The sequence below is a fragment of the Camelus ferus genome, chromosome 3, assembly GCF_009834535.1.
Source record: "Camelus ferus isolate YT-003-E chromosome 3, BCGSAC_Cfer_1.0, whole genome shotgun sequence".
NCBI lineage: Eukaryota > Metazoa > Chordata > Mammalia > Artiodactyla > Camelidae > Camelus > Camelus ferus.
Window position 1 is genome coordinate 82,231,687 of NC_045698.1, and position 21,302 is coordinate 82,252,988.

General features: G+C 32.5%; 1 protein-coding gene across 9 annotated transcripts in view; it reads left to right on the forward strand.

Moving 5' to 3' along the window:
* DMXL1 (Dmx like 1) overlaps positions 1-21,302 on the forward strand; it is a 114,736-nt gene that overhangs the window by 52,233 nt on the left and 41,201 nt on the right. For 6 of the 9 annotated variants that reach the window (XM_032476559.1, XM_032476560.1, XM_032476561.1 and 3 more), the window contains exons 19-30: positions 460-567; positions 2,562-2,731; positions 3,252-3,349; positions 4,345-4,510; positions 5,320-5,581; positions 7,908-8,998; positions 9,478-9,669; positions 12,146-12,222; positions 14,385-14,512; positions 15,023-15,271; positions 15,615-15,728; positions 20,421-20,599. In XM_032476559.1, the coding sequence (XP_032332450.1) occupies positions 460-567; positions 2,562-2,731; positions 3,252-3,349; positions 4,345-4,510; positions 5,320-5,581; positions 7,908-8,998; positions 9,478-9,669; positions 12,146-12,222; positions 14,385-14,512; positions 15,023-15,271; positions 15,615-15,728; positions 20,421-20,599 (2,834 nt within the window). The remainder of the gene's footprint in view (positions 1-459; positions 568-2,561; positions 2,732-3,251; positions 3,350-4,344; positions 4,511-5,319; positions 5,582-7,907; positions 8,999-9,477; positions 9,670-12,145; positions 12,223-14,384; positions 14,513-15,022; positions 15,272-15,614; positions 15,729-20,420; positions 20,600-21,302) is intronic. The other 3 variants (XM_032476563.1, XM_006176020.3, XM_006176019.3) reach the window with 1 other exon arrangement.

Genomic DNA, 21,302 nt, shown 5'->3' on the forward strand with positions numbered 1-21,302 from the left:
AAATCAGGCCCTCCACCGTATAGCCATTTCTTCCAGTGTTAGCAGATTATTGGAATGGGTATATGACTTGAATGACTATGTAAAGTATTGTAACATGTACCACAGAGAAGTTTAAACTATTTGAAAAATGAGTCACATTTTAATTTAAGTATTCATATCAGAGGAAATGATACTGTTTAAAAAGTCAAAGACCCTGAATCAATTCATTCTTCTCTTTGTTGTTTTTCACATTAACTATGCAACTTTTTTGTAATATATAATTGTGTAGAAAAAAGATATATTAGATAACATTTAGACTATAACTTTTGTCAGTTTTACAGTCTTTGTCATTGTATTTGATGCTGTAACATGCTGCTTGCCAGAATTATTAGCATTTATTTGTGTTTCACTAGTAAAAAAATATACACTTACAAAGAAAATAAAATACAAATAAAAATACAATTTTTTTCTTTTTTATAGGTGGAGAAACTCTTGATGAATGTGGGTTAAAATTTCTTTTGGCTGTTCGACTTCATACTTTTCTTACAACTTCTCTTCCAGCTTATCGAGCTCAACTGCTTCACCAAGGTGATTCTGGTAGTAATCTATTAAAAGAAAGTTGGGCGAGTAGATAAAGAGAGGCTTGAGAAAATTAAGGTTGTTTTATGCCAGACATGATAATGATGACAAATTTGACACATTGTAAATTTCCTTTATTTATTTTAAAAATGTTTATTTTAACCTCATCTTCTTTGTTTACAATACTAGAATTTTTTTTTAGATGGAAAGAGCTAGTGAAGAAATAGAATTTGGGCAATGGATATTATGTGTTATGTTTTCAAATGCATTATTCATTAAAAGCCAGTTAGTATTGTTTTATTCTCTTTAATTTCTTCTTTTAATATTAATTTTTCTTTTTTTTTTGACATCTATCTAAAATCATTTTTCCACAAAATTTGAATATTATTTTTGTTACAAAAATAATACATACTTAATTTTAATTGTTTTCCAAAAAGGTACAGAACATAGAAAATAAAAATCCACTCACCACCAAAACTTCTTTTAACATTAACATGTATTTCAGATATTAGTTTAATAACATCTCAGATACTTTTATATTGTTAGCCAAGACTCCCAAAGTGACAGAAATACTTTACTTAAATTTAAGGTAACCTAAGCAAAACAAAATATTTATTATTGGCTCAGTGCCCAGCAAGTTCAAGAGATAGAGCTGGCTTCCTGATCTGAAGGTTTAAACAGTGTTATTGGGGACTCCACAAGTTAGCTTCTGCTCATTGGTCTCTGTCTCTTGTTTTCTGTTTTCCTTTCTGTCTCTGATTCTCCTTCTGCTTCCTCCTTCCCTTCATTTTGCATTTAGCTTTGGAAAAGGGAAGTTTAAAATTCTAAGTCAGATTCTTTATTTATGAAAAATGATTAAACTTGGTTGAGAGATAATAGCAATCTAAAAATAATTTAGAATAACAGTCATTCAAAGCATAGATGTTTGTTTGTTTAATTAGTTTATTTCCAAAAACTTGGGTGTAGTGGGCATTTCAGATTCCTTGACACTGTTTATAAGGTTAAAAATCTGAATTTGTTATGTTCATATAAGTCAAAGTCACATCTTATAATTAATCATTTACTTCATCCAGCAATACTAAACAAAATGTAAAGTAAACAAAATAGAAACTGAACAATAAACACCACATATGTGAGCCAGTGAGTTGAGAGACTTGCTGATGTAAGTGATGCATTGTAAGTATAAAAGTATCTTATTAATATGGGTACTATCCCAAATACTGGCAACTGTATTATTTCTTTTAATCCTCACAACAATATAATAAGGTAGGTGCCATGATAATTCACATTTTATAAATAAGGAAATTGAGGAATCAAGAGACAAAATAATTTGCCCAAAGTTATATAGTTAAGATGGAGTTGGAATTTAATTTATGCATTTTTTTTTTAGTTTTTAAAAATATTTTATTCATTTATTTAATGTTTGCTTTTTAATTTTTGTTTGGGGAAGGGTTATTAGCTTTATTTGCATATTTATTTTAATGGAGGTACTGGGGACTGAACCCAGCACCTGTGCATGCTAAGCATGCACTCTACTACTGAGCTATACCTTCCCTCCCTAATTTATGGATTCTGATTCCAGAGTTTTTGCATTCTTACGTTCTGTTCATCAGTTACACTGTCTCCTAGATGCTTTTTTAATTCCATGGAATTAACTCCATGCAACAAATGTTGACCATAGGAGACTAAACATACTAGAGAACGGAAATACTCAGCACAGTGACATTTGTGCATAAGCATTTTTTCTTATCTCTTAAAAAAATACATATTTTAATTACAGAAAATACATACTCATTGTAGAAAATACTGATGTGATCTCATTGTTTGGAGAAGCAAGAAAAAAAATAATCCATATTCCCTCCAACCCCAAACACTTAATTATAACTCCGTGTGTCTCATACAAAGTTTAGGCATTTTATTGCAAATATGGAACACATATTTCTGATTACCATTATGTAATGATGTTTATATTTCTTATAAATGTTATTTTGACATTTCTTCAGGCCTGTCTACTAGTCATTTTGCCTGGGCATTTCATTCAGTAGCAGAAGAAGAACTGCTGAACATGTTGCCAGCAATGCAGAAAGATGATCCCACATGGTCTGAACTTAGAGCTATGGGAGTGGGATGGTGGGTCCGGAATACCCGCATCTTACGCAAATGCATAGAAAAGGTAGGTGTTTTATTTTGATATAAAAATGAATTAATATATTTTGCATGTTTCTTTCATTGATATTCCATATTTTCTCTCCTGATTCTTTTTTTTAAGCAGTAAATTGCTTTTAAATAGCCTTTATATTTCACAATATCATGTTAGCATAATTTTTTAAAATTTAGAATCTAGTTCTTAAATTGCTAGTTGACATATTTGTTTAGTAGTATACGTCTGGTTTTTACAAAATAATATATGTACACATTTAGGAAAATAAAACAGTACAGAAGAGCTTGTAATAAAAAGCATACTCCTCTTTCCACCTCTCTGTAATCTTGTAGGCCACCACCATGATTATTTTTATAATTATAAAATGAATGAATAAATAAATTTGCATATGAGTGCATGCATTCATACACTTTTAAAAAAATTTATTGAACATCTAAATAGAGAATGTATCCCAGTCTTACATATGAGGGAAAGTATTTGTTTACTTAAAAACTGTTTCTGTGAAATTTTGACTGAAATTTTCTAATTATAGGTAGCCAAAGCAGCCTTTTATAAAAAGAATGATCCTTTAGATGCTGCCATTTTTTACCTTGCAATGAAAAAGAAAGCTGTGATTTGGGGATTATACAGGTAGGTAAGAAAACTGCTTCAAAATGAAAAACCTTTCATAAAGAGTAAATGTATGAAATAACAATTTGTTGTTCTTGTAAGTGTGATTTATGTAGATTCTTAGTTATTTTTGTATTTTATGTGGAAGAAGCCCAGATGTCTTCTAGTGACACCTGGTTACATTAGTTACATGAGGTTACATTAGATTTTTTAAGTTTATTAGAGCAGCAAAACACTTTTTTGCTTATTTCAATAATTCTCATGATGTTCCTATGGAACAAAGAACTAAACCAGCAACTTTTATCTGGAGTAGGGAAGAAGATGAATTGGTGGAGTCTGGAAAACACATCTACTCTCTGCCCTTTCAAGAGCTCGTGGACCAGGCTCTCTCTCCAAACTACCCCCTCTTCCTAAGGACCCTGACCCCATTATTGAGCTGGGGTCACTTTGAATTTTTCTCTTTTGCTTGTTCCCAGCTAGACTTAGTGAACATGATTACCATAAATACTCCACTATTCATTTTGGGTTCAGTTGTAGGTGTATCCATATGAACTGCAACCTTTGGGGGAAAATCATGGTATCAGTCAGTTTTCTGAGAGACTAGGTATTTTAGGATTGTTTTGAATCAGGACAGATTCCTTGCATTTTGATCATTGAAGTCATCTTCAGATGGGCATTTGGGGTAAAGGTGATTGATTAAGTTTTAATGGTAAAATAGTACAGAAGTTAATATAAATTATATATTTTGCATGGGCTTAAAAATTATTTCTCACAGTGCTGCTAGTGCAATTTTCTTTGTAGTTTGAAATAAATTTTTTCAGTAATCTCTGGAATTTATATGGAAAAGCAAATGTTTACCATAAGTGTCCTTTTGCTCAGAAAAGAAGCAGATACATAGTAGTTTATAAAGTGGTAAATATTTCTTTAGAGTCTTAACTTTTAAGTGACTGGCTTTATTGGGTCTGATGTAGAAACATTGTGTTCCAGAATTTTCATACTTTCTTTTTTCTTGATAGATCCCAAAAAGATTCCAAGATGACACAGTTTTTCGGACACAATTTTGAGGATGAAAGATGGCGTAAAGCAGCTTTAAAGAATGCTTTTTCTTTGTTAGGAAAACAAAGATTTGAACACTCTGCAGCATTTTTTCTTTTAGCTGGTTGCCTCAGAGATGCAATTGAGGTAATGAATGAATTTTTTTAAAAATAGCATTGTCATCCTTTTAAGCTCTTTTATCTTTTTAAGCCATAGCCTAAATTTTTTTTTTTTAATTTCAGTGTAGGTATAGTGGAGATAACACAAGGCTTAATGCCTGTAGTAACTGGTAATATTTAATAGTTACTTTAAAATTTTGTCTTTTAGCTTGAATGATATTTATACAGAATTAAAATTAACCAGCTTGTGTTGGTTGGTAGAGATAGGTTGTTGATCTGACTCTTAAGAATATTTATGAACAAATTAAAGAAATAAAAAGTTTGTCCTATCACTTTTATCATGTGTGAACCTGTATTTGTCTCTGTTAGTTGATGAACCTTAGCAAAATTTTAACTGATTATTTCTCAGTAAACCTTAAAAAATTATTAACACTTAAAATTAAAATGTAACAGTTTTCTCAAATTACCCTTTTGCTCAGTTTCATGCAGGTAACTCAAAACAACTTTTTGATTTGGAAACATTGTAGTCTGCTGAGGTAGATGGGGAAGAGTAAAAGTTCAAGAATACAACAAAATATGTCATCTGAATTGATGCTGTTAAGAATTATTCAGTATTTCCTTGTTAGGCTAATTCTTTTTACAAATACATATTTAGTACTAGCTGTTAGATTAGCATAAATATTGCCAAGTAAATTTGCTGAAGCTTGTTTTGTTTGCAATTATCCTTTTTCACTAATTTCAGATATTAATAAAACTTTGTGTTCATCTAGTTATTGAGTTTACCTTAAAACAAAAGATAGCCTTGCTTATTTATAAACAAAATTTCTTGTTTTGAAGGTATGTCTTGAGAAATTGAATGACATTCAGTTGGCTCTTGTAATAGCAAGACTCTATGAGTCTGAATTTGATGCATCTGCAACATACAAATCTATTTTATGTAAAAAAGTCTTGGGAATTGATTCTCCTATCAGTGAACTCAATTCATTGAATATAAATATGCATTATGATCCTTTTCTTCGGAGTATGGCATATTGGATTTTGGAAGATTATAGTAATGCTCTGGAAACATTAATAAACCAACCTATCAGAGAGGATGATGGTAAGCTACACTTCTAAGATGTTAATAATCAGGAGTTTTATTAGTGTTTGCTAGGTGCAGAACACACCGTTGGGTGCCAAGGGATAATACAAAGCAAATTGAAGCATGATCTAAGATTTATGGTTTAGTTGGGGACACAGAGTTATATATACAGGTTTTTCTTTTTTCCTTGTGCAACTAAATCCTTTGAAAACCAAGGACTTTGGATTTTCTGTTTTTATGTAATTGATGTATTGAACATAGATGTTATCAACATTTCAATATAAATGTTTTGAAGAAGATAATGATATAAAGTCAATTTATCTTAGGTGGAAGTTAGTGCATTTGTTATCAGTTTATATATATATATTTTTTTTTAATTGAAGTATAGTCAGTTTACAATGTTGTGTCAGTTTCTGGTGTACAGCATTATGCTTCAGTCATACATGTACATATATATATTCGTTTTCATATTCTTTTTTGCTGTAAGTTACTACAAGATATTGAATATAGTTCTCTGTGCTATACAGTATAAACTTCTTGTTTATCTGTTATATAGATGTATTAGTTAGTGTCTGCAAATCTCGAACTCCCAGTTTACCCCTTCCCATCCTCTTCCCCGCTGATAACCCTAAGTTTGTTGTCTATATCTGTGAGTCTGCTTCTGGTTTGTAAATAAGTTCTTTTGTCTCATTTTTTTAGATTCCACATACAGTGGTATCATATGGTGTTTTTCTTTCTTTTTCTGGCTTACCTAATTTAAAATGACATTCTCCAGTTCCATCCGTGTTGCTGCAAATGGCATTATTTTATTATTTTTATGGCTGAGTAATATTCTATTATAATTTTTATAGTAAAAATATATTCAGTATAGAGAAAGCTGATGTGATGAATAAGCTAAATAACTTCTTGACTGTCTTGTTCATGAGATAAATAAAGTAGAGAATTTTTTTTAATGTACCCATTTGAGTTCTACTGCTGCCTTTTGTTTTAGAAACCCTCTTTGCTAAAGCTTTTCAAGAGGCTAATATAAAATGAAATTCTTTATTTAAATTCATATAAAAATGATGGGCTGTGCTTTTCAAATATTTTTCCATGGGTAGAATTGAATTATATATTTAGCAAGTATAGTACGTGTCATATCATTTGGTGTACTAATTGGAAAAGGTTAATAAAAAGTTCATAGCTTTTTACGTACCATCATTTAATCAGGAAGTAATGTGTGTCTTTATTAGGAGAGACTTACGAGAAAGCCATGTTACTCAGTTGTTTAAGTCTCCTAGCCATTGGAGCTGAAGATTTTCCAACTGGCCTATGTATAATGAAAAGGGAAAAAGAAAAGCCTTTTCCAGTCAGTTTTTTTATACCTATACATATTCATGTCAAAGATGTGTTTTGATTTGGGATTCATACATGATCATATACTTTTAGAGCCAATTAAACCTATATTCTAAAAGAAAAAAATAAAAGGTAATAGTGGCTTGCATCAGGATGGTAGGAGTGGAGACAGAGAAGTGGTTGGATTTGGAATATAAATTTAAGGTTGATTTAAGGTTTAAGATTGATAGCACTGGTTTGGATATGGAATGTGAAGGAATTAAGAGTCAAGGTTAACTCCTGGGTTTTTAATTTGAGCAGTAGATAAATGATATGGGGAAAGCTAGGAGCAGATTTTGGAGAGTGTTGCTTTAGATAGAGAAGACTTCTCAATAAGGTGACCTTTAAAATGAGACTTAATTGAAATGGGTGAGTTATCAGTCAGTGCAGATATTTGGGTAAAGAGTGGTTTAGACCAAGGGCACACTAAATAAAAAGGGCATTGAGGCAAGAGATTTTTACATGTAAATGGAAATGTAGGCCTTTGGATATAGTATTCTAGATTCACAAGGAGAAGTTGAGACTGGAAATAGAGATGTGCAAGTTATCAGCATATAGATAGTGTTTAAAGCCATTGGACTGTAGAAGTTCACTCAGGGAGTGTAGATAGAAAAGAAGGCAAGTACTGAACTCTAGGACACTCCACATTTAAAAGTAGAAAAGATGAGGAAGATCTTGCAAAGCAGACTGAGGAGTGTCCAGGGAAGGAGGAGAAAAAGAACTAAGAGTGTGTAACTGGATATTTTTTAATGTCTTAGATTTTTACCTGAAGAGATGTGAAATCAGCATTTCTGACTGTGTTAGAACATTTTTATTATAAATGTGCTCTTGTCTCTTTGATGCTATGTATTCGTGTTGCCTTAAATTTTTCTCTCAAGACCAGGTGGGTAAGATGCCATGATAGAGAAAAATGACTACAGGACAACTCTTGGAGAATTTTTCTTGGCTCATAAAATGAATTTACTTTCAGATCATGTCATGATGTCAGCCTGTAATCCTGCAGTTTTTAATTTCTACAATTATCTAAGAACACATCCTCTTTTGCTGAGACGTCATTTCGGATCATCTGATGCATTTTCCACGCACATGAGTTTAACAGGAAAGAGTGGACTGGCAGGAACAATTAATTTAAGTGAAAGAAGATTATTTTTTACTACTGCGAGTGCTCATTTAAAAGCTGGCTGCCCCATGTTGGCTTTGGAAGTATTATCCAAGATGCCAAAAGTCATCAAGAAAACGAAACCCTTTTGTAGAACATCTAGTTTTCTGGATACTAGTAAAGTGTGTTCCCCTTCTTCGTTAAAATTGGATGCAAAGGAGGATAAGTCTTCTGCTATTGATTGGTCACAGTCACTGCTAAATGGTTTTGGATCTTCTTCAGAGGGTTCCTCAGAGAAGCAGTCAAATTCCACTCTTTCTTTTGACTGGAGCCAACCAAGTATTGTATTTCAAGATGACTCTTTAGAATTAAAATGGGACAGTGATAATGATGAAGAAAATGAGGATCTCCCTATTTCAATGAAAGAATTAAAGCCTTTACAGAGAAAAATAGGGAAAAAAATAGATGAAACAAGTTCTAATTACTCAGAATCTCTCAGCACACTAGATGAAAATGACATTTTAGATCCATCAGAAGATATAATTGCAGTTCAGTTAAAATTTAGAGCATGTTTAAAGATTCTCACAGTAGAACTCCGTACCTTATCTACTGGTTATGAAATAGATGGTGGGAAATTGCGATACCAGCTGTACCACTGGCTTGAAAAAGAGGTGATCGCTCTTCAGAGGACTTGTGACTATTGTTCAGATCCTGAAGAATTACAGTCTGCATTTGGTGAAAATGGAGATGAATTTGGATTAAATGAAGATGCTGAAGATGTGCTTCACCAAACAAAAGTGAAACAACTGAGAGAAAATTTTCAGAAAAAAAGACAGTGGCTTTTGAAATATCAGTCACTCTTGAGGATGTTTCTTAGTTACTGCATACTGCATGGGTCCCACGGTGGGGGTCTTGCATCTGTGAGAATGGAATTGATTTTGCTTCTACAAGAATCTCAGCAGGTATGTAACTTACGTGATAACCAGTCAAAATAGTGCATATATGAAAAACAGTTTTTGAGATTGATCTTTTAGTTTTTAAGTATTAAAATTGTTGATTTTCTTAATTATGGTTCCTTTAAGTAAAGCTCCAAAATTTTTGTGTGAAATTCATATTACGAATTTCTAGATTTATGTATGTATTGTGGTTTAAGGACAGTTTGTTATCAGACCCTGTGAACTGCTTAATTCATATTAAACATTCTTACATGAATGCCTTGTGAGGTAATGAGCTTCTCCTTGTGATAAGAGAGTATTGTCCCATCATTTTTCATTGTAATGGGTAGAATGTTAACCTCCTCAGGTCACTTCTACCCGTGAAAGTTTCTGTTATGCTTTCAATTTTAATTGTTCTGAAGTTTTTCAGAGAGACCCCTGAATTACTTAAGTAATGGATTGTGACTGTAAATAATTAGTTATCCTTTTTTTGCTTTGTTTTTAAGGAAACAGCAGAACCAATATTTTCTAGCCCTCTGTCAGAACAAACCTCAGTACCTCTTCTCTTTGCTTGTACAGCCAGTGCCAAAACAGTAGTTGCCAATCCGTTATTGCACCTTAGTAATTTAACACATGATATTTTACACGCCATCATAAACTTTGATTCACCACCCCATCCTGATGTCCAGAGCAATAAAGTAAGTATGCTTGGTTTCAGACATTTAATTTCCTGTATACTAAGTATGATAAAACGAAAAGATAAGTGTTAAGGCTTTTTATAAACAATGTTAAACATCAGACTATACATTCAGATTGTTACATTACAGGTTTTTATTGATCTTGATCAAAGAAAATTTCTGGTTATAGGCCAGGCTCATCTTACTTATGTTACTTATACCTAATAGGGTACTTGAAATTTTAATTTTTATTTAGTTTTATTTAACCACTTCATTAAGGTAAGAGTAATAAGTGTGTATGCACATGTATGAGTAATTCTTTAGCAGTAAACTTAGCGAAAAATTTGGTGGTGTTTTAGAGACAGAAACTTAATATCATGTAAAAGTACTAGTGTGTAAGTATCTCTCTTTTTTTTTTTTCTCTGCATAATCTGTCATCTGATTCTCTCCCACCTAGCCGGCTGTGATATCACACCATTTCCATTTTCTTCTTGTCTAATGGTGGCTTCTCCTATAGTTTTACCCTCTTGGATAACCTTAACTTTTATAAATTAATTTTGCCAGTTTATTTCTTATACTGCTCAGTAGTATAAATGCCCACATTGCATATTATACAGTTAGAAATTTAATTTTCTTCAGATTGTGCTCATTTAACCAAACTTTATTCTGTATTTAACTTTAATAATAAGTAGGCCCCTGGTATATCTGCTTTTGCTGCTTAAAGAACCATCCTGAAACATAAGTAGCTCAAAATAGCCATGATCTATTTTGCTCATGATTCTGCGGATTGGCTCATCAGTTCTTCTCTTTTGAGTCAGCTCGACTGATAGCTGGATACTTTCACTTGTCTTTGGTCAGCTGGCAGATAGACTGGATTCTGGATGACATAGGATGGCCTTATTTACATTTCTGGTGGTTGGCAGACTGTTTGCAGGACTGACAGGAGACTGGGTCATGTGTGTCTTATCCACCAGCAGGCAACCCTAGGGTATTAGTCTGGGTTCTCTAGAGAAGTAGAACCAATAGGGTGTGTGTGTGTGTGGGTGTGTGTTTGTGTAGAAAAAGCCTTATTATAAGCAGTTGGCTCACTTAATTATGGAGGCTGAGAAGTCTCAAGATCTTCAGATGGCAAGCTGGAGGCCCAGGAGAACAGATGCTGTAGTTCCACTCTGAGTCCAAACGCCTGAGAACCAGGAGAGCTATTAGTGTAAGTTCTAGTCCAGACACCAGCGGGACTGAGACCCAAGAAGAGCCAATGTTTCAGTTCTAGTACAAAAGTGGGAAAAGACCAATGTCCCAGCTCAGTGCAGCCAGGCAGAAGTTCCCTCATACTCAGCCTTTTTGTTCTACTCAGGTCTTCAGTTGGATGAGGCCACTCACACTAGGGAGGGCAATCTGCTTTACTCAGTCTACCATTTCAAATGTTAATCTCATCCAAAATCACCCTAAGAGGCACACACAGAATAATGTTTGACCAAATGTCTGGGCACCCTTGGCCTAATGAAGTAAACAGATAAAATTAACCATTTCACCTAGGTTATTTCACATAGTGGTTCCAGGAATTTAAAGAGCAAGAGTGGAATTTGCAAGGCATTTTGAGAACTAGTTTCAGTAATCACACATCACTTTTGCTGGGTCCTCTTAGACAAAGCACGTCACAAGTCAGCCCAGATTCAATAAGTGGAGAAATAGACTTCACCTTTTGATTGGAGAAGCTGGAAAATATTATGATTATTTTTGTAGTCTCCTATATGAGGCCTTTGCTGTCTTCCTTTATATGATGCTACCTTTGATTTTAATTCATATCACATGGCTATTCATAACAGAAGGAAAAATAGCAATTAGATTTTAATCTGCACGTAAGAGTATCATTCTTCATAATCAGATCAAGAACCTGGCCTTTTAATAGTCTAGTCTACTTTCTTACCTAGGTTAAGTGTCTCCATCCTCAGATCTACTTCTGTTTTTTCTCTTCTCATGCCATATTAAGAGTCCTGTCTTTCCTCAGTACAAATACTTGCCTTTCAATTGCTGTAATTCATACCTTCCTCTTTCTCTGAAATGCCACTCTCCAAATTGCTTTCTGTAGTAACTTGAATGTGCAGAAGCCTATTCTTCAGTGATCTGTTCATAAGTGAACTGTCATCATCAGGCTGGGCTTCATATTTTGCTTGAGGAAGGAGCATGTTGAGTCTTGGGAGCTTGCTTTTAATGCATGGTTCATTGCACTACTGAATAGCTAATGTCTGTTCTCATTTGTGCTTGAAATAGAAATTAGGTGGCAGTTGTGTGTTTTATAATTTCTGCCAGAGGCCTCAGGTTTTGTTTGTTTGTAGCAAGGCCTCTCCAGACAGAAATTAATATTAAGGGAAAAAGGAAACATTTATAAGGGGGAAATAGTTTTTTCATCTTTTTAAAAATGCTGGTTATATTGGATCTTGAAAACTAAATTTTTAATGAAGTTATACTTAAAGTAATTTTTTGTTTTTTCCCCCAGGTATATGTAATGCATACTTTAGCAGCCTCACTTTCTGCTTGTATTTATCAGTGCCTTTGTGGTAGTCATAACTACAGGTAAGTATCTTTTATGAAATTTAAGAATGTTTGCAGTAACTGATGAGGTTTGATAATTTGTATGATTTTGATTTAGAAATACTGTACACAGCAGTCCACTTTAAATAATGCAAAAGCATATGGCTGAGGTATTGAATCTTTTTTGTTTCCATCTTTGAAATTTTACCTTATGTCTTAATGGCAAATGCATCTCAAGTAAACTCTTCACAATATAACTTTATTTAGCAGCCTTTTATTTTTCACTGCCTAGTGTTAGGTATTGTGATACACACTGGAATAAGGTCTCCTTCCTTAAGGTCTGTCTAATTAGAGACAACCATGTGAACTGATTAATGATATGTAGCATGACATAATACTTAAATGATACGTCCTATAAAATAATAGATAGTAAATGTCTCAGGATGCACAGAGAAGGGAGTGACTGACTTGGAGTTGAGAAAAATTTTACACGATATTTGATGTTTATGATTTTTCTCTTTATATCCTAAGGTTTCATATTCACTATAATTTATCTAGGCTTTTAAAAAATAGTTTGACACTGGGATATTGTGTCTTTCTTTAGTTCTTTGGAATTCCCTTACTCTATTTCTTTAAATATTTTATCTTCACTCTTCTCTTTCCTTCCCTATGAAATAGATATTAGAACTTGTATGTGTCCCTCTTATTTGCCTTTTAGCTTTCCTCTCAAATGATCCTTTTCTCTATTTCTTTTTGCTTCATTTAAGAATAAATCCTAACTTCATTTTCCAGACACTAATTCATTCTTCAGCAATGTCCTATCTTTTATTTAGCTATTTGAGTTTATATTTTAGAAATTCTATTTTTCATTTTTAATATCTCTTTATTAAGTAGCCACTTTTTTTTGTAACTTACTGTTTCTTGAGTTTTTTTTTTTTTTAACTTCTCTGTGTATTAACCACTTTCTTTAATGTTCTCCTAAGTCTGCTTCCTCAGGTGTAGGCACTTCTCTGAGTTTGTTGTCTCTTAACATGTCAGCCTTCCTTTGTGTTGATTTTTGATTATTTATCTTATGTGTTTGAATTCTCCCATGAGTCACCTCAGCTTACAACTCTGGTTATGGAATCCCGTGGTAGTTTCATCCTAATTTTCTTTAACTTAGTCCTCCAAAAGTTCACTTTCGTGTTATTAAATGTGAATTTATTTTCATCAACCTATTTTTATCCTTCTCATTATTTCCTTATATTTACTTTAGCAGGGGGGATTCTTTTGTTGTTACTCTGCCACCTTGAAAGTGGAAAGTAAAGCAAGAGAACCATTTACATATGCATCAAAATGTTGTGACTAATAGGACTTGACAGTTAGAACAGATCTAAACCAATAAATATGCTATATTTAAATATTATATTCATTTACCTAACATGTTATATAGGAACTACTGACAGGATTTAACAAATTTTTCATACCATTTTCTCTCAGATTTATTTCATAGTTTATGTCAAGCTGTAATTTATTTTGTTCATTTATCTGTTTATTTAGTTTATTTTAGTTTTAGCCACTTACTAAGAGAAGCTTACCCTGAATTCCCAAATTGTGTGAATACTACTCTTTGGCTATCAGAGCACAGGTTTTTGTCTTTAAAAGCAATGTGATAAAATTATGTGTGTCTGATTCCCTATCAGACTATAAATTTCACAGGAGGACAAACCAGGTTTTTCATTAAATGCCTGGTTACCTGGTGCATGTATCTAATGTAACCTAGCATGATGTAGGGTAGAATAGCCATTAAATATCACACTGAACCTAAACTGGCTTTATATTTGATTCAATAACCTTGTTTTAAATTGTGATATATAAGCTTGCTGTTTGTGGTCAATAATGATTTGATTTTCTCATTTGTACATATTCTGTGTCTTTTAGTAAATATATTTAAAAGCTTTCATACCTGTTTTAATTTAGATAATTTAAAGAACACTTTGTTGCATTATAGTACTAGACTGTAAAGTACAGTACTTAAATGTAAAGCAGTATAACTAATACACAAAATTTTGTATTTAAGGTACCCTAGAAGTTAGATCTAAAACGTGAAAATGTTACATGTGAAAATTATTTTAGTTCATTATATATTATTATTATTGCTGTTGTTTTATTATATTGTTTTTATTATCATTGTAGATTATTATTATTAATTTTTTTTCTCTTAGTTCATTTCAAACAAATCAGTTTACTGGAATGGTGTATCAGACAGTATTGCTTCCCCGACGACATTCTTTGAAAACAGGAAGCTTAGATGAAGCCATCACTCCCAATACATCACCAGCTCAGTGGCCAGGTATAAATAATTTATATATGTGTGAGTTTTTTATTAGCCTTATTGAACTTAATCAGATGAGGAAAAAGTAGTTTTGGTTTGGTTTTGCTATGTGATCATTATTGTTAAGTATTATTAGAATTGATACCAGTTCATTATTCACCACTCATTATAAATTATCTAGTTACATAACATTAGTTTTTCCTTGATCGTCATATTATAATAACTCAAATGTCTTGTTATATCACTTTTTATAATTTTACTTTTGTTGTAATAGAAAACATTTGTTGTGACAACTAAATTTTATCTATCTGATTTGAATCAGATTAGGTTTCTAGCGTTTCTCTAAATTCAGCAAATAGCTCGGCATTTATGCATTAACTACAGTAATCGCTACCTGTCTATGAATTTAGAGAAGAAAATGTTTTAATCCTGATGCAATAAAGTTTTTTTCAAAAATTAGAAAATATGGTTAAATTTTAATTTTTTAAGTTTACTGTCAATGGTAACTACATTTGTTGTTTCTCCTAGGAATAACTTCTCTAATTCGACTTCTGAATTCTTCCGGGGAAGAAGCCCAGTCAGGGCTTACAGTCTTACTCTGTGAGATTCTCACAGCAGTGTATCTTAGTCTCTTCATCCATGGCTTGGCAACACATTCTAGTAACGAACTATTTCGGATTGTGGCCCATCCTCTAAATGAAAAAATGTGGTCTGCTGTATTTGGTGGAGGTGCACATGTCCCCAGCAAAGAACAGACGCACTCAAAAGCTTTACCTGGTTAGTTTTTAATGTTTTACTTACTTATTTTTTTTAGGCTGAAGTTTTATTTATTCATGTGAATGATAACTTTGTTAAAAGTAATTACATTTTAGTTTATTCACAGAAAGTTCTTGTTATAGACCATTTTCTCAAAGCATGAACAAATTGTTCCATGGTAGAAATGCACTATAAAATTTCTGGTGTAATTTTCAAACTTTAAAATACTTGTGCACCAGTGATTAGAACTATGTAATATAATTTTAAACCTTTTACTATTGAAATTTTCTTTTGTTTTGAAATATACTGTAACATTGGTTTTTGTTCTGTCCCAAATACAGCTTCTCTCTTCTTTCTTTGGCAGGAAGGTACTTTGCTATGCCTAGCCCCCACCAGGTAGTGGTATTCTCCATGGAATGTGTGGGCTTTTCCAAAGCTCTTTCAACCATCAGTTCTCATAGCCCTCCCAGTCTTGCAGGCAAGATATTAGCTTTAGAAATAGGCTTTTATAGTTCAGCTTGCTTTGTGTTGTGTTGGAGGGGCTGGGGTACAGTGGGCAAGTTTTATTTTGTTTGGCTTTTATAACAGAGAATTGAAAAATTTCCGTTAATCAAGCCATATTCTTGATTTAGAACAATTAGCATTTTAGAAAACCATCTCTGCTTTTTTATTCTGCTTTTAAATTACTTGTTTTGATATTTTCTATTCCTTAGACTTTAACATTTTTAAATGTGTAGAAATAAAGAAATGTCAGTGCTAACCACAATAAATCAGACTATGACTTGAAGTGACTGGAAAACATTTCAAATAAGGTTGCTTTATGTTCTGCATATTATGATTCCAGCCATTAGGGGTTTTAGATTTGTAAGTGTTCATAATACCATGTAAAATAAATATTTTAAACAATTGTATCCTCTTTTCTCAAGTCTCTAATGTTGAAACAATATGTATTATACATCTTCATGATGATTTCTGCCTGAGTTTTCTTTTTGTAATTTATTAACCCATATGTGATAATCTTGGTATTCAAATTTTTAACAATATTTTAATTTGTGTAACATCCTCTTTATGATTTTTAAAGAGTAATTTCCTGTGTTTTATTTTTTATATGGATTTAAAAAAAGGAAAAGCTAACTTAGACACTTATCTTGGAACATATACTTAACTTCAGATATTTGAATTCATTTAAAGAAAAACTTTCAAAGTCTAAGAGGGAGTAAGATTTATAAAGTCTACTAAAATTAGTTTTAAATAAATAATTGATAAGTAAATTTTGCCCTATTTTGTAGTATGTTCTAAGAGAAAATGATTTAAGACTCTGATCTTGTTGATGTAAAATGTTAAAAAGGGATAAATTCTTGATACCAAATGTCTATATAGTTATAAAAAATTAAAAATACATTCTTACTAACCAGTCAACAGGTCTCAGTTTCAACAACTCCTGGAGCATTTCTGAGCACAGGTGAATAAACAACCTTACTCAAAGTCCAGGTTGTTCGTTTAACCACTCAGATTTAGCTATAATTACAAATACCATATCATAAACTCTATCTCACCACTTATTAAATCCTAAATAATCAAAGTGAACAAAAATTATCTGCATCTATACATTTAATCTCTTGGATTGAAACATGATAGTCAAATAATATAGGATACTTTAAACGTGGTTTACTTAGTGGTAGGGCTGGATATAGCACATCCCAGGTTATATGGTGGTCATCTGTCTGTGAGAACCCAGGAGCCTTTCTGAATACAATCAATCATGGATGTAACTAAAGGAGCATTTATAGAAAACGTGAATGATTTGATTCATCAGTTTGCTAACTAGGAAAAAGGAGTATATTCATTTAATGATGAATCCAAAGGCCTGCTGTTTCTAAAGCTGATCTAGTTTGTGTAAGAGCAGACAGAAAAGAAAGAAATAGAAAAACAAAGGAAAAAGGAAAAGTGCAATGGTAGATAGTAAAGGTAGTAATAGTAATTAGGAGTAGCAGTCCTGTGAAGTGGATAAACTGACAGTTGGAGAGACAAAATCTAAGAATAGAAAATCAACCAAGACAGGAGACAAGCAAGGGTGGCTTTCACTATAAGGCAGAGTTCTGAAATCTCAGTGTTTGAAGGCATTCTTATGTTGTTCTGAAAGCACACCAACTACAGCAGCATGGCAGCTTGATAAATTTTAGGTTGTAAGTAAGCAGCAACCCTGCATGTTTGAATTATTGCAGAACGTAATCATGATGTCCCGGGAGTGTAACTTCACTCAATAATATTCAGTATACATTGTTGACCAAGGAAGTAAAATAGTGTGTTTTAGAAAAGTCGATCTGAATTCAGCCAAGAGTCTTTTATATATATATATATATAAAATTTCTAGTATTTAAATTTGGCCAAATGAAAACTGAGAAGTCTAGAATATTTCATTTTCCTGACAATTTATTCTGTATCAATGTATTGTATATTGAAGGTGAAATACATGCTTAGAACCCCTAAAAATCTGTCTTTTAAAAAGTGTTTTCTTAAACTTGGTACTTTGAGAGGATTTTAAAAGTCACCATTTGTTTTCCTTGTTCTGATGTAAATTCTGATTTTAATTTTCTTGCAGTGATGGTCTTATGAACTAAATTATTTTTCTCTCTGCATGTATGTTGTATGCTTAATGTACTTTTAGTGACAAATTTAAATATGACTTAAGTTTTATAATATAGGAACATGACAGTTGATTTTTATTAGACTTTAGCTTGGCAGGTCAGAATTCTTAACAAAATTGTTAATGTACATAAATTAGTAATTTATTTTTTAATTTTAATCTACCTTGTGATTTCCACATTACCTGTTAACGAGGGATTTATTTTTTCTAATTAATTAAACTATAGTGTGAGTGTATGTTCATGAAGTTCTGAATTATTTTGTTGCTATGGTTAATTTTTAAAGTGGACAATCGGCTAAATAATAGCAGTTTTCAAAAACTTACTTTTTTTCTGCAAACAGAAATCCATACTTTCACTTTTTATTACATATGGTAAAGTGAAACAAAATCTTTAAAGAACTTTTATTGTTTCATAATAATATTTGCAGTTACAAGAATTGTTATTCCCATGCATACCTTAGTTTTTCTTTACCCACTTTCTGGCATCTTCATGCCCCTTATAATTCCTAAGCTCTATCTGTACCCGTGTTCCTTTTTATTTCTCCCTAATACTGACTTTTTCTTTTATTACTAGTAAAGTGGCCATTCACTACCTTAACAATGGAACAGTAGAGTCAGTTTTTATCCAAGGAGTTGCACAGTTCTTGATATTTTATTACTAGCTCTTTTCAGAGACAAATGGTCAAGCACTCAGAGCTGTACAGTCTCTGTTGGTGTCCCTGCGCTTCGTGATACCCCCAGCGTGACCTAAGCGTAAAGCTGTCTCAGGTCTAACTGCAGTTTGAAGGAGGAGAAGGGGGGTCTACCCTAATGCCAGGCCACACATCATTTCTTGTTTGCTGGGAGGTGTCACTTAGGTCATTCTACTTGTAGCATTTCACGTAATATAACATTCAGTACTATGAACCTGTTTGCCGTTTTCCCCCTATTGTCCTTGTTCATCACAAGTGTTTTGATAAGTAGTTTTATACTCCTGCAATTGAGTTTGAAATTTTAGACATTTCCCTGCAGTCTGGTTGATCTTTTATTTTCTTGTCATGTGTCTGGGTTTACACACTGTACTTTCAAGTGTTTTTCTCTGTAAAAAAACTTTTTCTTACGTTTTGCTTTTGAAAACTCTGCTTTATTATGACATAGCAATCTCGGTAAAAATCTATGAATTTAGCATTGTTTGTAAGTTTTATTTTTTCCTAAGAATCTATGTTCACGTTACATGCCTTCTAATAATCTAAAACCAAAACAGGCAAAACAGTAAAATAATAAATTTGAAATGTGAAAATGAAATGATAAATTTATCTTAAAGCATTAGTTTTTGACAGATAAAAAAATACCTCTGTATTCTAAATTTTTTTACTTAGTGAGAATTTGGTAAAACCAGTGCTCAAGTTTTAGAATGTATGTAAATGCATGCAACAGATATTAGAAGTATGATTATTGTTTATCAATTGCTTATAAGAACAGAGAAAAAAATTACACATTGAATCTGATGGTTCCTTTTAAAGTCATTTGAAAGATTATGTAATAATCATACCACTTTTTAGCAATCTCTTAGTATACTAATTTTATTGATGTTAATTTCATTTTTTCTGAAATAATTACTCTGTTAAACTTGGCTTGGCTGTAGCTTGATATAATGCATGAGCATGCTGTTTATGCAAGCTGAGTAGCTTCAAGCAGCAAAACAAAATCATATTACAGTACAAATACTTGTATTCCTTTGGAAGGTAAGTAAATTCTCACTGGAACCATTGAAGGAGAATACTGGTGTGTCAATATGGAGTTGTTTACTTTTCTACTAGATCATGCCTATGTCCAGGAGATCCTTGATTCTCTACTGGTGATTTGCATCTTGTGGCTTAGTGTTGATTACAGATTTGTAATTCTATTTGTAATTCTATATTCTAAGGTAAAATACTAAGAGAATATTGGCTAACTGTTAAATGTTTAGAAGTTAAAACAATAAAGATTGGATTTTCTCCTTCTTTGCTGCTCCATTGACTAGAAAATTCTGTCTTCAAGCCATTTCTAAAGGCCTGAATCGGTTTAGTAAGTAGTTATGGTGTTTAAATTTTTCTTACATTAGCGGTGAAAAATGTAGTTTTGTAGTAGATAGAAGGCCAAGTGATTAGTGAAGAATCTGTTAAGTGAGTTGTTGCCTTTAATTACTGCTGACATCTCATGATACTTTTTCCGCAACCCCCCATGATATTCTTAAAAAAAAAAAAAAACTAGAAACATGTAGATAATTTTCTGTCATGGGTCTTAGCTAAATTACAGACTCATTTACAGGCAGATATTATACCCTGTTAACTACATTCAGAGAGTAAGGGACAAGTTGAGACAAAAACAAAGATTGCTATACAAGGTAATTTTTCTCTCACACCATCTTACCTATCATAATAATAATCTCAGTTTTGTGTATATACTTATTTGTAGTTAACCTTAGGTCTTATGTAAAAATAAGTGAAATCAGTACAGGTAAATAGTACTTATTTTATTAATACTTTATTTTATTCTTATTAGTTTCTTCACTAGTGGAAGAAGGAGAGAAACAGAGCAAACGTTTTAGGCCATCAAAAATGTCTTGCAGAGAATCTGCCCCAGTGGCCTCTTCCTCACCACCAGTAAGCCAGGAGTCACTGACAGTCAAAGAGAAGTTCATCCCACCTGAGCTCAGTATCTGGGACTATTTCATTGCCAAGGTAATAGAAGTGTTATACAGATCATTTAAACAGAAATGAAAATGTTTAAAGTTAGCATAATTGTTGGTGTTTCCCAATATTTTCCCACACTGGTTTAGAAAATTTTCTTTTCATCAGGCTGCATTATGACAAAATATACCCTAAAATATTTTGGCCGTATTTCAACCAGTATTTAATACAGTTCTTTTAAAAATTATGACTTTTGCATTTTAAAGAAAGCAAAGTTCTTAGTAAGATGAAAGAACAGGTTGATTAACACTAACAATCAAGGAAGTCAAAGTACCATCCATTCTCTAATTCCTTTTCTGTACTCCACACAGTCCTGCACTGTTCTGATATACAGAGGTTTCAGTTTTTAGTTAAATAATATCAATACTTCAACAACATAGTTAAAATTTGAAGTTACCACAATATATTAAATATGATTAACCCCATAAAATACAAACTTCCGTGCTATCTCTTTGGTCTACAAATCTCTGTGTAAGTAACAGAGGCACCGGATGATCAATGACTAGTCACAACCGTTCTTCCAAAGTCTGTTCGTGATTGGTCATTTGGTACCTGTTACTCAGTATTCATTTCATACACAGACAGAAGAGCATGTCATTGTCTTGCCTCCTTATTTCCTGTGATATACCCAAGTCACATTTCGCAAAATTCGTTAATCAGAAGAGGGAATTGGCTGACAAAGATGAAAGGGGAA